The sequence below is a fragment of the Colossoma macropomum genome, unplaced genomic scaffold (assembly GCF_904425465.1).
Source record: "Colossoma macropomum unplaced genomic scaffold, Colossoma_macropomum, whole genome shotgun sequence".
NCBI lineage: Eukaryota > Metazoa > Chordata > Actinopteri > Characiformes > Serrasalmidae > Colossoma > Colossoma macropomum.
The window spans coordinates 2,353,640-2,368,975 of record NW_023494805.1 but is presented as its reverse complement, the minus strand read 5'-3'; the positions used below and the strand labels follow the sequence as shown (position 1 = coordinate 2,368,975).

General features: G+C 39.3%; 2 protein-coding genes across 2 annotated transcripts; both read right to left on the bottom strand.

The window, feature by feature from the left end:
- Positions 1 to 1,814: 1,814 nt before the first annotated feature.
- Positions 1,815 to 8,539, bottom strand: LOC118826368 (gastrula zinc finger protein XlCGF49.1-like). The gene is made up of 2 exons (XM_036597328.1): positions 8,489 to 8,539; positions 1,815 to 5,043 (listed from the first exon to the last, which is right to left on the bottom strand). The coding sequence occupies exon 2, from the start codon at positions 4,988 to 4,990 to the stop codon at positions 4,283 to 4,285; it is 708 nt and encodes a 235-aa protein (XP_036453221.1). The 5' UTR covers positions 4,991 to 5,043; positions 8,489 to 8,539; the 3' UTR covers positions 1,815 to 4,282.
- A 2,393-nt stretch (positions 8,540 to 10,932) lies between these two features.
- On the bottom strand, positions 10,933 to 15,070 carry LOC118826341 (zinc finger protein 239-like). Its single transcript, XM_036597289.1, has 2 exons — positions 15,007 to 15,070; positions 10,933 to 13,589 (listed from the first exon to the last, which is right to left on the bottom strand). The coding sequence occupies exon 2, from the start codon at positions 13,585 to 13,587 to the stop codon at positions 12,547 to 12,549; it is 1,041 nt and encodes a 346-aa protein (XP_036453182.1). The 5' UTR covers positions 13,588 to 13,589; positions 15,007 to 15,070; the 3' UTR covers positions 10,933 to 12,546.
- Between the last annotated feature and the right edge of the window lie 266 nt (positions 15,071 to 15,336).

Sequence of the window (15,336 nt, the reverse complement as noted above, 5' to 3'; positions counted from 1 at the left end):
TTGTTTCAGAGATACGCAGCTCTATCGTTCAAACAGACTGAAATTATGACGTCGGTCGCAACCAATTTATATATTTTTTTGTTAAAATTAATTTAAACAGTCATAAACAAGGGCACAGATTAAATTACATGTGCAAAGAAATAAACATTTATTTTAGACCTTTTCCAGTTAAAAGGCAATGCATAAATATATCCACACACAAGAAACAAAGAAAAATGAAAACAAACTTGGGTGAATAGAATAAAAAAACTAAATACACAAATAAATGATAGTTATGTATAACACAGTCAGCACACTGCTGGTTGCTACGGTGACGCGAACGCCCAATCGGCGGACAGCTCGTGATACTACTACCCAATCGCAGCGCAGGAGACAAAAAATATTTTCGTTGCCAAAGTTATACCGAGTTCTGTGGTTGCTACAGTGACGCGAACGTCCAATCGGGGAAGGGCTTCCTAGTGCAAGTGCATTTGAAAGGCTACAGTCTTCATCACCCAACTTGAGGCCACAGAAAGACTTTAGGCCATAGAAAAAATAACTTATAATCAAGACTAGAATAAAATTAATCAAGATAGAAAGGTCGTCTTGGGCCTAAACTGAGGCTCATGAATCTGGCAAGTTTTCTAGATAATGTAATAAATAACATAGTAAAGGATTTTTAACTTTATTATGTAGTGCTGATGAGTTTTGGTGAGAATTTGTCAAGCTGAAAATCTTTTTTGGGGATGTTTTATATAATATTTTGAAAATGAACTGCAGTAAACCTCTGGATCTTACTTCCTCTTGTTACAGGATACGTCTTGTCCAATTTCTTGCCCCTATGACTGATTTCAGCAGTGTGGCACATTCCTTTTTTTGATATCTCCTCAGGTGTTCTGGAGATAAACGTAAGCTGCTTTGGAAGACAGACATTTGGACACTTTCATAAAGAGAAGTCTTGCACCAGGTCATCGCATCGTCCGTTTCTGAATGAAAAGAATTCAAGACTCTGAATGAACAGCGACGATGTGTTATATAAAATATAAACAAATATTGGCAATATTTTTTTCAGTTCAAGTAATTAAATTGATTTAAACCAACAAAATCACTACACTACACTGTTTAGTCAGTCAGTTCGAACCTTTTTGGCCCACATATCTCAGTGTCAACCATGGGTCAGTATCTTTGCCAGAAGTGGCCCACATCTGCATGCTATCTGGATAGTCACCATCTCAGAGACAATAGAGTCTTTTGAAACTTAAAACTGATTAATGGAACAAAAAGCAGCACACATTCAAGCTAGCTTTGTTTGCTGTGCATGGACATGTTGAGTTAGCTACCAATATTCATGATATGCTCACAAAAGCATATTAATACAAAATTTATCACAACAATGATACACTATCATCACACTGTCCACTGTCTAATATTATGTACATTTTCAAAGAGTGTGATTCCATTGGTTCAGTGGGTAATTTATAGTTTATTTGGTCTCCTGGTCCTGGAGATCTACCTTCCTGCAAAGCCTAGTTCCAAACACAATCTGCCACACCTGTTCTAGCTAATCAACCTTGTCCCAAGTCTCTGATTGGCTGGATCAGATGTATTAGAGTTCAGTAAGGGGGCAGGCAGCTTATTAGATACAGGTTGGATCTAGACTGTGCAGGCAGATAGCTCTCCAGAACTGGGGTTGGCTACTTTAATATATCATTTGTATTCTGTCACAAGCTTAAAAAACACCCTCCCAAGATATCACTTGCAATTTAAGACAGTGTAAAATACTTAAATATTAAGATTAATCATTAGAGAACAAAATTAAACCCCCAAAACCAAATTGTCCATATTAGATTTATTAAAAAAATGTTTTATGATCATTTCTATAACTGATGATTCAAAGAAAGACAGCCAAAGGGATAAGTGTCACAAAAGGGAAAATAGCAAAAAAGAGTTTGAGCAGTTTGACCTGCTCGTCTTTACTGCCATCTATCCTAAAGAACCGAAAACTCTCAAGCTGTGTTCAAATAACTCAAACGTTACTAGTTATTCCTCTCCAGTACCAGAGATGAGAGAAGCTGCTTCCAAACCTCTGCTGAAGCGGTTGTGAGCAAAGAATTTCAAAGTGTCTTTTTTTGCATCATTTGAAACGCGACAAACAACGTCAATGTCACTTCCAAAGTGACGGAAGTGCTGGGCTTCAAGAAGACAACCAAAGATTCATGATTATGAAGAGAACTCTGTAGAGTTTGGAGGGCGAGATGATGCTCCTCCATCTCTTCTGCATCCGTGTTTGAAATCCATGTTACCAGCGTAGCTACGTAGTTACTGATGCCTACATTGTTACTATGGCGACTGGTGATGTCTGGACACCCAAATTCGATCTGGTCACTTGCATATAACAGTGCAGACAGTCACCTTAAAAGATCTGATTTGAGAAATAAATCCAATTTGCCTGCAGTCTGAACACAGCCTTGCTGTTCCATTTGAGCTGCAAAGCAGATATCTGACCCTGCCCGCCCACACAAACTGTACACCTGCTCAGAAAAGGGCAGATTTTTTGCACCTTTATATGAAGAGGCCACAGGGACACAAGCTTTTGTGAAGCATTACTATACATTTGGCTGATTAACAGTTAACAGGTGTCTATAGCGTGTTTGTTTTGGCAAATGCGTATCAAATAGAGGTTAAGATTCAGATCCAAGACAAAAACGAAGACAATAAGGCATGTCAATTACACAATAGTATAATAATCACACGATTAAAGAGAAAAACATAAGAAAGATCTCTTTTTCTGCGGTATTAACAGCTGCCTTTATTAAGAGCTCTTTCATAGGCGTTATTTACACTAGCGATGTCCCCACAAATTTTTGAAAGCATTTAAAATGTTTAAAATGTTTTTTTACAAGTTTTAAACACTTGTAGAAATGCACTTTTGGTTCTCATTTTATATCTGGAAACATGACGTCTAAAATGTTTTACAGTACATTAATCAGCAGGCTAATAAAAAACTTTGTTTTATACTACGGCACTGCATTTGGTAACAAACCCTGGTCCTGGAGATATACTTTCCTGTTCAATCTAGCTCCAACCACAATCTGTCACACCAGCTAATTAACTTCTTCAGAAGTCCTTGATTGGCTGGATTAGATGCATTAGTGTTTGGCAAGAAGTAGGCAGCATTTTAAAAGGAGGGGTAACATGTTAGGTGCAGGTTGGAACAAAACTCTGCAGGAACGTAGATCTCATGGAGGAGGGCTGGAGACCACTCGTGCATGTTCTGCAAACTATAGCTCAGCTAACATGCAAGACATAGCTAATCATATTCTTATAGTGCTGAAAAGGACACAAGCTCCTTTTTAGCACTGTTGCACTTTCAAGAGACTACAAAGTTGAGCATACAGCTTTCAAATGCATACTGGGATATTTTTGTGTTCCTCTTTATGAATTGTTGAGTGCATTTCTCCAACAGTCACTAAGAATTTTAACAAGGTACCTCAGCTACCCTTACAACTGAATACTCTAGAGTTAACATGCCAAAAGACTATATAGCCTAAGTCCAAAGAAATAATGTCAAGTCACACCTGAATTTAAGAAGAAGGTAGCTATTTTGCATGTGTATTTTTGGGCATGCATGCACATATAGCAGTGTTTCTCAACCCTGGTCCTGGTGGCCCACAGCCCTGCACATTTTTGTATATTCCTTGCTTTAACACACCCACTTCAACTCAGTAAGTGGCTGATAATAGTCTGATTAGTTGGGTCAGGGAAAACACAAAGGCCTTGTTCAGACTGCCAGCCCAAATCCAATTCTTGACCTATCCAGATTGCACCCAGATTTGATTTTGATAGTCTAGACAGCCACATGAGAAATGGTGGCTCTTTGGCCACTCAAATTGGATTTCAAAGTGTCTTCTGTCACTCACAACAAAAAAATGACCATGTTAAATCAAGAGTGACGGAAGTGCTGGGATTCAAGAACAGCACCAAAGATTCATGCTCATGCCAGAGAATGCTGAAGAATTCCTCGAAGATAGACTGGTGATGTCTGGACACGCACTTCTGATCACTTGCAAATAACAGTGCAGGCAATCGTCTTAAAAGACCTGATTTGGGAAACAAACTCAATTTGCCTGCAGTCTGAACAGGCGCAGACCAGTGGGCCTCCAGGACCAGGGCTGAGAAACACTGACATATACTACCACCACTACATGATTCTTACAGCCTTGACCTTATCCTCATTCCCAGTGCAAAAACAAAGATACCAGTTACAAAATACATGTTAACCAAAAACAAAATAAAAACAGTTCTAATTTAACAAAATTGGATCATGTGTTTCTTCCTCAATCTTAGTACACTTGTGGGTTTTCAAAGTTCTCAAATGTCTGAAGCAAGTCCGACACTCTGAGCAGTAATATGGCTTATCTCCTGTGTGAATGCGCTGATGTGATTGGAGACTACTTTGTAGAGTAAAATGTTTCCCACAATCTGAACACTGATACGGTTTCTCTCCTGTGTGAAGGCGCTGGTGTTTTTTGAGAGTTCCTTTGTCTCTAAAACTTCTGTTACAGTACGAGCAGCAATGTGGCTTTGCTCCTGTGTGGATATGCTGGTGTAGCTGGAGATGACTCTGTTGAGTAAAACTCTTCCCACACTCTGAGCAGTGATACGGTTTCTCTCCTGTGTGAATGCGCTGGTGGAACTGAAGATTATTCTGTTGATTAAAACTCTTCCCGCACTCTGAGCAACAAAACGGTTTCTCTCCTGTGTGAATACGTTGGTGTGTTTGGAGATTAATCAGTTGATAAAAGCTCTTCCCGCACTCTGAGCAATGATACGGCTTCTCTCCTGTGTGAATGCGCTGGTGGGCTTTGAGGTTACTCTGTCGATTAAAACTCTTTCCGCACTCTGAACAGATGTGAATTTTCTCCTTGTCCTCTTTTTTACGCCCTCGTCTGCAAGATGTGTTAGAGTCGGGAGGACCACAGGATGGTTGCTGAGCACCTCTGGATGCCATCTTCCACTTGGGGTTTGTGGACGTAAAATTAAAATATGCTGGCAAGAGGGTACCTGAAACAGGAGAAGACTTGCACCAATAAATCATTCATTTCTGGAAGATAAAAGAAAAACAAAGACAATACTCAAAACTCAATGTCAAATATGATAAATGTCTGACAAAATTCTTAGGTATTTTACATAGTCAATATTAGTTTCAGACAAAAACTTTGATAATCAAAATCAAAAAATCAAACATTTCAGCTGAAAGACTGCTCAAAAAAGCAACTGGCCTTCATTAACAAGTCAGAGTATTGCAGCCATCATCAACCCATGTACCACACTTCTCAGACAAAAAAGCCTTCCACAATGCTTAGTTATCCAGTATAAGAAGATGGGAGTATAAAAATTTAATTACATTATATTGCTAAATCATAAATCCCTGGCTCTGTAAAAATGGGAAATAAATGGGAAATAAACTAAGTTTCTCAGGCCAAAGGACACAACACTTTTCCAGCCAGTCAGTAACAGGGGAAGTTCCTACTCATGCACAGGAGAGGGGGGAAGGGGAGGGGCTATGTGCTGAACTCCATATATCGTCAAAAAGGAGAGATGGCTGAGAAACAGCCATCAATGAGAACATCTGAAGAACAAAGATGGAGAAAGTTGTTCTTAGATCAGGCAAGGGCAGAGAGCCATGTTAACATCAGTGAGGCGTTTCAGCGGTGGAGAGACCTCTGAGAGCTGAAGAGGCTGAAGTTGGCTTCCTATTCACATTTTCCCGTGCCATCTTAAATGGTGCAGCAGTGGAACAGGAAAATCCGAGCAAAAAGCTGGAGAATAAGAAATTGACATCAGCTTTGAGAGCTGAAAGGCATGAAAAGGGATGAAGAGGTTGCCGTTTCTGCATTAGAGGTGGGCATATCTGATTTCTGCAGTTATCTGATTATTAAGTGGTCGTGTAAACAGCACACTGATTTCTTGGATCAGATTAAGGTCTATAAATCTGATTAAGACATCTGATAAAGAGGCTGGATTTCAGCTCAGCAATGAGGTTTTTCAGTGCATGTTAACTCTCACTCTGATTGATTTTGTTTCTCTCAGTCTGAGCATGTGTGAAAACAGAGTGCTGTCCCAAAAACAGTGAGCAGCATGTAACACAGCACCTGTGAGACGCAGAACAGCACTTTTGGAGTGACGCTGAAACCGACTACATGCCCGACCAAATGAAGGATTTAAATATTCTTCATCTTCTAGATGATGTGTGTTCATATTTTCAACTAAAGTCACTCGATGTTTTACATTACATTTACGTCACATCTTATTCTGAGGGTTTACTGGCCAGGTGTAAACCAGAAATACGATTGCTGCCTGACTCATGTAGACCTCAAGTTTCCCTATTATCTGATTATTTAAGAGCATGAAAACACACTGATCTGATTTTCTGCAGTTATCAGATCATTAAGGGTAAACACACTGAACCAGTTATTGAAACAACCTGATTTTCTGCAGTTGTCAGATCATTAAGTGTAAACACACTGAACCAATTACTGACACAATCTGATTTTCTGCAGTTATCAGATTAAGTACATGTAAACACACAGAACCAGTTACAAACACAATCTGATTTTCTGCAGTTATCAGATCATTAAGGGTAAACACACTGAACCAGTTATTGACACAGTCTGATTTTCTGCAGTTCTCAGATTATTAAATGTAAACACACTGAACCAGTTACTGACACAATCTGGTTTTCTGCAGTTATCAGATTATTAAATACATGTAAACGCACTGAACCAGTTACTGACACAAGTTTTTTTTTGCAGTTATCAGATTATTAACTGTAACCACACTGAACCAGTTACTGACACAATCTGGTTTTCTGCAGTTATCAGATTATTAAGTACATGTAAACGCACTGAACCAGTTACTGACACAAGTTTTTTTTTGCAGTTATCAGATTATTAACTGTAACCACACTGAACCAGTTACTGACACAATCTGGTTTTCTGCAGTTCTCAGATTATTAAATGTAAACACACTGAACCAGTTACTGACACAATCTGGTTTTCTGCAGTTATCAGATTATTAAGTACATGTAAACGCACTGAACCAGTTACTGACACAAGTTTTTTTTTGCAGTTATCAGATTATTAACTGTAACCACACTGAACCAGTTACTGACACAATCTGGTTTTCTGCAGTTATCAGATTATTAAGTACATGTAAACGCACTGAACCAGTTACTGACACAAGTTTTTTTTTGCAGTTATCAGATTATTAACTGTAACCACACTGAACCAGTTACTGACACAATCTGGTTTTCTGCAGTTATCAGATTATTAAGTGTAACCACACTGAACCAGTTACTGACACAGTCTGGTTTTCTGCAGTTATCAGATTATTAAGTGTAAACGCACTGAACCAGTTACTGACACAATTTGGTTTTCTGCAGTTATCAGATTATTAAGTGTAACCACACTGAACCAGTTACTGACACAATCTGGTTTTCTGCAGTTATCAGATTATTAAGTGTAACCACACTGAACCAGTTACTGACACAGTCTGGTTTTCTGCAGTTATCAGATTATTAAGTGTAAACACACTAAACCAGTTACTGACACAATCTTGGTTTCTGCAGTTTTGAGATTATTAAGTACATGTAAACACACTGTGTCTTCATGTTGGTTCATGAGATCTGTTTGGTTTGGCATATATACATATAAGACATGAAATTCCTTACTGTAAAAAAACAAAAATAAAAATTGTCCCAAAACAAAAGTTATTGAAGTGTTTACTGTATGATTCCCGCAATAAACATGGATCTATTGTTTAAACCATAAAAAGTGCATCACTTTCATGCATATATGCTTGTTTTTGTTTTTCAAAACAAACTTCCCCGCTGAAAATAAATTATAGAAACCATTAAAAAGTTCCTGGTGGTGTCCAGCAGTCACTAATGGCATTCTGTGTTTTCCTGATGGGTTGATATCACAGTGTGAAGGACTCTTAATGGTTTAACGGGTGTTCTGATTTCAGATGTATTTCATGGTTTCCTAAAGGGATCTAAAGGTGTCCTACAGGAAACTAGTTGTCTCTAATGCTGAGCATCAAGCCGATTCTCATTAGAAAGCAAAACCATCAGGTTTTAATCCTAATGGTTCTGTTGGTCTTTTTTCAGCAGGGATTTCTATCAAACAAAAACACAGGCTAGCAATAGCATTAGCATACTGAGCCAGGTGTGCACCATGAACGCTTCAGTCTCCGAGGCTGGAGTCAGCTTTCTCAAATTTTCCCGTTCCACCTTAAATGGTGCAGCAGTTATTATTACGACGCCTGGGGAGCTAGCCTGTAACTACTGCACCATTTAAGGTGGAACGGAGAATTCGAACATGAACCTGGCGAACAGTCATCTGACTTCAATCTACTTTTCTAAAAAGGAAATCTCTCCAACTGTGTCTCTTAAAAACCTCTGAAAACGAAGCATAAACCAGTTCCAGAAGTGCGAACATCTCCTTACTGTCCACAGAGCAGCTTCTGTGATGGGCCAGATCTTCTGCTTCTCCGCTTTGTTGGTATTGGAGAACCGCAGTTATGGAACTAGCGCCACCTGCTGGTCTGCTGGAGGTAAAACGGTTCTTCAGACTGATGGAGAATGTGTTGTATATGGTTCTAAATAGCACCAAAAAGGGTTCTTCTATTGTTACAACATCGTCACAATAGGTACTATATAGAACCACTTTCAAAAAGATTCTTTTGCCCCCTTTTTACACTCTTAAAAAAGATGGTTCTTCAAGGGTTCTTTAGCAAAGACAATGGATCTATACACAACCATGAACAGTCAAATAACCATTTGCAAGCTTCTTGCATGTTAAAATGGTTCTTCAGATTGATGGAGAATATGTTGTATATGATTCTATTTAGCACTAAAATGGTTCTGCTATTGTTATGATGTCAAGCTTGTAACAGAAGAACCTTTTTTGGTGCTAGACAGAACCCTTTTCAAAGAGGTTCTATAATAGAGCCATATACAACACCTTCTCCATCAATCTAAAGATCCATTTCACCATGCAAAGAACCATTTAAACATTAAATGGTTCTATATAAACCTTAAAGTTCTATATAGAACCAATGACTTTACTAAAAAAACTTTGAAGAGCCAGCTAACATCAGCACTGCTAGCTAAGTACTCTGCTGAAAAAAAGACCATTAGAACCATTGATTGAAACCTGATGACCATTAGGATTCAAACCTGACAATCAATAGAAACATCAGGATTGAAACCTGATGATCAATAAAAACATTAGGATTGAAACCTGATGGTTTTGCTCTCCAATAGGAATTTGCTTAATGGTAGAGACCACTAGTTTCCTGTATGACACCTTTAGATCCCATTAGGAAAACACTAAACACCATTAGACCATTCAACACCAACAGGAACCAACAGACACTCTTAAAGGTGTCACTGGTGTTTCTCAGCAGAGTAATTTCTTCTAACTGGAAAAGTAGCCTGCATTTGGGAGTTCAGCAGGCCTGAAACTCCTCCTCCTTCCAGTGTAAAAACCTATACATTTCCATGGCTTCAGTTTCCTGTGGTATAGTTCCCCACCAAACAAAACCACCCCCACCATCACCTCCTGCTGTTCCTCAGTCCTACATCAGTCCTGCCACAGGTATAAGAAGGGGTCTGGCCTTCGAGCTCCAGGAAGAAGCCGCCCAGAACTCCAGCCCAAGTTCTCAGCCTTCCCTCACACCACCACCGCAGGCTGAAGACTGAGTCTGAACTGTCAGTCTGCAACGCACCTTCAACTTCTCTCACCATAACAAAAACAAGTTGATTTCTACCATTCTGCAAACCCAACTGAGTGAGCACCTGATTTCTGCAGTTATCTGATTATTAAGTGTTCATGTAGATGGCACACTGATTTCTTAGATCAGATTAAGGTCTTTAAATCTGATTAAGACATCTGATAATGAGGCTGGATCACTAACACGGCTGCCATTATTCAAGCTCAGAGACAGATACAAGGTTTTTGGACACATTTTTTATTTTCAATGGAAAAAACATTTCTAAAACACGCCATGTCACATTATTAATTGTTGAAAAAGGAAATACAGCACCTAAAACCAAATCATCTTAATACAGCAATGTTTTAAACCACTATTTCCTAATACAATTTGTATATTTTTACAACTTATCCAAGTTCATTAAGAGCAGATTTAGTCTATACAATGATTTGACCGACTTTGTTCCCCAAATGACTGTTAAAAGCACTTACTGAAAGTCTTCTGTTAAAAGCATACATTAAAATCTTTCATTCAGTTCACGCTGTAGCAGAATCTCTCTGCCTCTGATGTACTGCAGATGTTACGCCAAACTTTCAAAATTACAACGTTCCCAAACAAGCAGGATGCGCTCAGTGAAATTCAACAGGGATTTTGCAATATGACAAGGTTTTCAATTATGTGTTGAAAGCACATCCCACCAGCTGAAAATGAACATGTTCCAGAACAGAAAGTAAGTACTTATGTTCTCGAATTTCTGATATGTCAAAATATGCATAATGTGTTTTATGAAGTCAAATGACGTCAATGAGCCAACAAAGGAAAAAAACTAACAAAAAAAAACCCAAAACAAAACAAAAAAACAACCAAACAAAAAATCTTTCATCCCCTTTCTACACTCTTAAAAAAGATGGTTCCTCAAGAGTTCTTTATATAGAACCTATATAGAACCATGAACAGTCAAACAACCATTTGCAAGCCTGAAGTGTTCTTTGCATGGTGAAATGGTTCTTCAGATTGATGGAGAATATGTTGTATATGGTTCTATATAGCACCAAAAAAGGGTTCTGCTATTGTGTATGATGTCAAGCTTGTAACAGAAGGACCCTTTTCAAACAGGTTCTATATAGAACCGTATACAACACATTCTCCACCAATCTGAAGAACCATTTCCCCATGCAAAGAACCCTTTAATCAAGCAAATTTTTCTTTTGAGTGTTCATGGTTTTAAATAGAGCCATTGTCTTTACAAAAGAACCCTTGAAGAACCTACTCTTTTAGCGTACTAGGCAGAAATGTGAGCCAAAAAGCAGGTCATATTTCACTAACCATATGTTAATTAGCTTAACTTCTTGTATTAACTGAAGTTAATTATGCCACACATTTCCATTCAGTCAAACAGAGTAGAGTCAGTACACACAGACTCTGTTATCTCAACATAAAGTTCAACTGCTGATTGAACAAAATCTCAATATTACAGTGTTTATTTCAGTTTGTTGGAGTGGGATTGTCTTTGGCTCAACATAAACCATTTTCATTCACTGAAATGCACTTTCAATCATTTTTATCCATTTTAAGTAAAAAGTTACTTAAATACCACGATTAATGTATCTAATGCCATCACATTTTCAGCTCGTAAGTCCAAACACCCCATTTTTCTAAGTGAAGTTCCTGTGCCTGTGTTTGTTTTAGTAGAGCAGATGACCCACTAAACTGGCCACTGCCACCAGCGCAAAGTGTCAACAGACTGTCGGTAATTAGCACCTCATTTATTAAATAAAAAAGTCTAAAAGCTAGTTTAATCTAGCTTTATAACCAAGTTAACCAACTTACTGCTGAACTTGAGGACATCAAAAATTGCCGTACCCACATTCATCAGCCGCACTGACTAAACTGCACATGGAGCCTTATGACAACGTTTGATTGTTTCAGAAATTTTCACCACAGCAACAACAGTCAGTACTAACCCATTAACAATATGTACATAACTACATTTTAACAAAAATGTCATGTTGTAATTCTAAACCCACCAGGTGTCTACAGCTCATTTCCTCTAGAAAACGTATTAAATAAGAACTAAAATCTGCAGTCAATGGAAAACAGTGAGTATACAGTACTGCTCAAAAATTTGGGGTCACTCATTTCATTCAGATAAAACCAATTTCTTCTAAAGATGTGTGTATAAAATAATTCTACAATGAAATAATTTAGTTTTAAGTCTCAGTTTGTAGGAAGCTGTGAAAATGAAGAAATGTTGGATGATAAACGGAGCTGTAAGTGATTTCATGATAATTGTGAAATCTGTGCAGCATTGAAAATGAACTTATAAAGAAAATGACATCCACAAAGCCTCATATTTGAAAAACGATGACCAAATCTTGCTAATTAAACAGCTATTCGTTGTGTTTTTGTGACAACAAACTCCATTAAACAGTAAATTATAGCTTATTATTTACTAACACCTTTTTTGTCCTAACTCTGTTGTTCCCAAAATACTGTAAACTGTGAATAAAGTACTGGTTTCAGTTTTGGTGTCTAGTTTATTGCAATTCTATCTACACTATACATAATTACTGAATAACAATTATTATTATGATCCAAGCAAACCCAAATTTGTGAGCGGTATTGTACAAATCACACAAGAAAGAGAAAGTCAGGATCTCTTTTTACAATGTTAACAACTGCCTCGATTGGAAATATTTAAATAGCAAATGTAAACATGAGTTTTTGCCTCCTCAGCACATCAGTGTCTTCAAAGCACTTCGACTGCTCAAGCTGAGTTAATGCATCTTCTCAAGTGTGAACGCGCTGGTGTAGCTGGAGATTCTGCAAGCTAGTAAAACTCTTTGCACACTCTGAGCAGTGATACGGTTTCTCTCCTGTGTGAACGTGCTGGTGTCTCTGAAGGTTGTACTGTCTGGTGAAACTCTCACCGCACTCTGAGCAGCAGTACGGTTTATCTCCCGTGTGAATGCGCTGGTGTATGTGGAGGCTGTGCTGCAGAGTAAAGCTCTTCCCGCAGTCTGAGCACTGATACGGTTTCTCTCCTGTGTGAACGCGCTGATGTCTTTGAAGACTTCCCAGTATGCTGAAGTTCTTCCCGCACTCCGAGCAGTGATACGGCTTCTCTCCGGTGTGAATGCGCTGGTGTGTTTGGAGATGACCTCGCTCTCTGAAGCTCCTCCCGCAGTCTGAGCACTGATACGGCTTCTCTCCTGTGTGAACGGGCAGGTGTCTTTGGAGGTTGGACCGTCTACTGAAACTCTCTCCGCATACCGAGCAGTGATACGGTTTCTCTCCTGTGTGAACGCGCTGATGCGCTTGGAGATTACTCTGTTGGTTAAAACTCTTCCCGCACTCCGAACACTGATACGGCTTCTCTCCCGTGTGAATCCGCTGGTGTGTTTGGAGATGACCTCGCTCTTTAAAACTCTTCCCACACTCTAAGCAGTGATGTCGTTTTCTTTCGCTGTGAACAGGCAGCTGTGTTTGGAAATGACCGTGTAGGATGAAACTCTTCCCATACTCCAAGTAGTAATACGGATTCTCTTCGGTGTGAATGCACTGGTGCAGCTGGATGTTACTCAGATCATCAAAACTCTTTCCGCACCCAGAGCAGTGGTGAATACTCTCGTCGCTTTCATGTTCCTCAAACGGGGATGTGTCCTGAGTGCAAGAGCTTATTACAGATTCCATGTCCTCATGTTTAATCTCTTCTGGTTTCAGCAGCGTGGAAGATTCACTTGTCTGCATCTCCTGGTGCATGCTGGATGTAAGTATGTGCTGTGCAGGAGAGCAGATACTCTCATCAGGAGACGTCTTGCACTCACTCATTTCTGGAGGAGAACAGAAAGAGAAATAGATGTAAAACTCAGTATGAAGTGCAAGTCAAGTGGTACACGGAATTATTGGTGGTTGTACCAAGTGCCGTACGATGCATATTTTTATCGCTATCAGTGTAAGAGTTTCCGTGATAAACACATTGTTAAGAGCGATGAAGAGATCAAATTCCCTCATACACGAAGTGTCCGATAGACGTCATTACATTACTAGCGCAAATCTTTAAAGCAGGTGTCCTGGAGGGCTGATGTCCATCTGTTAATTGCCAGGTTTAATGGGTGTGTTTGAGCAGGGGAACCACCAAAATGTGCTAGATACCAGCCCTCCAGGACCAGAGTTGTGCACTCTTGCGTTAAAGCCTAAGGGCCTCAGCATACTTCTTGTGGAGACGACATTCGCCTGGCTTCAGCAAACAATATAAAGACGTAATTGTGGAGAAAACAAACAACCGCAGACGTCACGTGGAGGCTTCGTTCTCTATCTCGCGCACATGACAGCTGGGCGAACTCCACAGACAAAGATGCTACGCGACAAAGCCTCTGACTGGTCGCTAAAAAAAAGAGGTATGCCATTAAACAAAGATGGATGACTTTGAGAAGCTCGGTTTTGGCAACACACTAATATTTCACTGTAAAACGCACGTTTGTTACAATGAATATCTCCTAAATGTAAGATATTAAGTCTGTTATTTGATAGCACTAACTAGGAATAAGCACCAAAACAAAAAAATTGGGTTCACTGGTGGTTCTGGATAGTAAATAAAATGTCTATATTAGTGTTGTAGTCATGGTGACCCCTGGTTCCTATCACCACCACTGTAAAGACATCTGAACCATTTCACACCAAACCACTCTGAATCACTGTTTACATTTCACACACTGAATTAAGGGGGAATTTAAAAAAAAAAAAAGGTGGAATTCCACTTTAACATTAATGTTAACACACAGAATAAAGGACGGTAGGACTTTGGGACAAACTTAGACAGGTTAATCTGAAAACTCGGCGGCGTTTTAGCACAAATTAAGAATCAGTTCATATTGAAACACCGTTTAAAGGATCGGTTTAACCAAAACAGACCTTCACACTGCAAGGAAACAGGCTAAAGAGCTAGCATTAGCCTACACAACCAGGCTGAAGTCGGCTTCCTATTCTCCAGCTTCTTGTTCGAATATTCCCGTTCCACCTTAAATGGTGTATAGCGGCTACACTCTAACAGTTATAATAATAACCGCTGCACCATTTAAGGTGGAACGGAAAATTCGAACAAGAATCTTGACTTCAGCTTCGTGCCAACACAAAGACTGTCTGGTGTTAATATGTGGCTGCTTTTCCGGAAGTGAACATCTCTCCAACATTTCTCTGAGGATCAGTAAAGAGCGAAATGTAAACAAAGACTGAGGAAGATCTCCTTACTTCCAGCAGAGCAGCTCCTCTTCGTCTCCTTCCAGCACTGACCATCAGCAGATCTTCTACTTCTCCGCTTTTCTGGTGTTCAGTTATAGAATTGGCGCCACCTGCTGGACTGTATGGTCATCACAGCCCTGCTGAGAAAATCATAGAAACCATTACGTGTTTCTGCTGGTTCCTGGTGGCATCTGATATAGTCACTAATGGAGATTTGTACCTCCTGAAGGATGAAAACATGATGGCTTTCTAATGGGAATTGTTTTCTTAATGGTTACAATTGAAGACCACTAGTTTCCTGTAGGACACCTTCTGTCCAGACCAGTATGCCAATGCTCA

What these genes read in the sequence shown, in the direction of transcription:
- LOC118826368 (XM_036597328.1), bottom strand. Translation starts at nt 4,990, where the DNA reads ATGGCATCCAGAGGTGCTCAGCAACCATCCTGTGGTCCTCCCGACTCT.
- LOC118826341 (XM_036597289.1), bottom strand. Translation starts at nt 13,587, where the DNA reads ATGAGTGAGTGCAAGACGTCTCCTGATGAGAGTATCTGCTCTCCTGCA.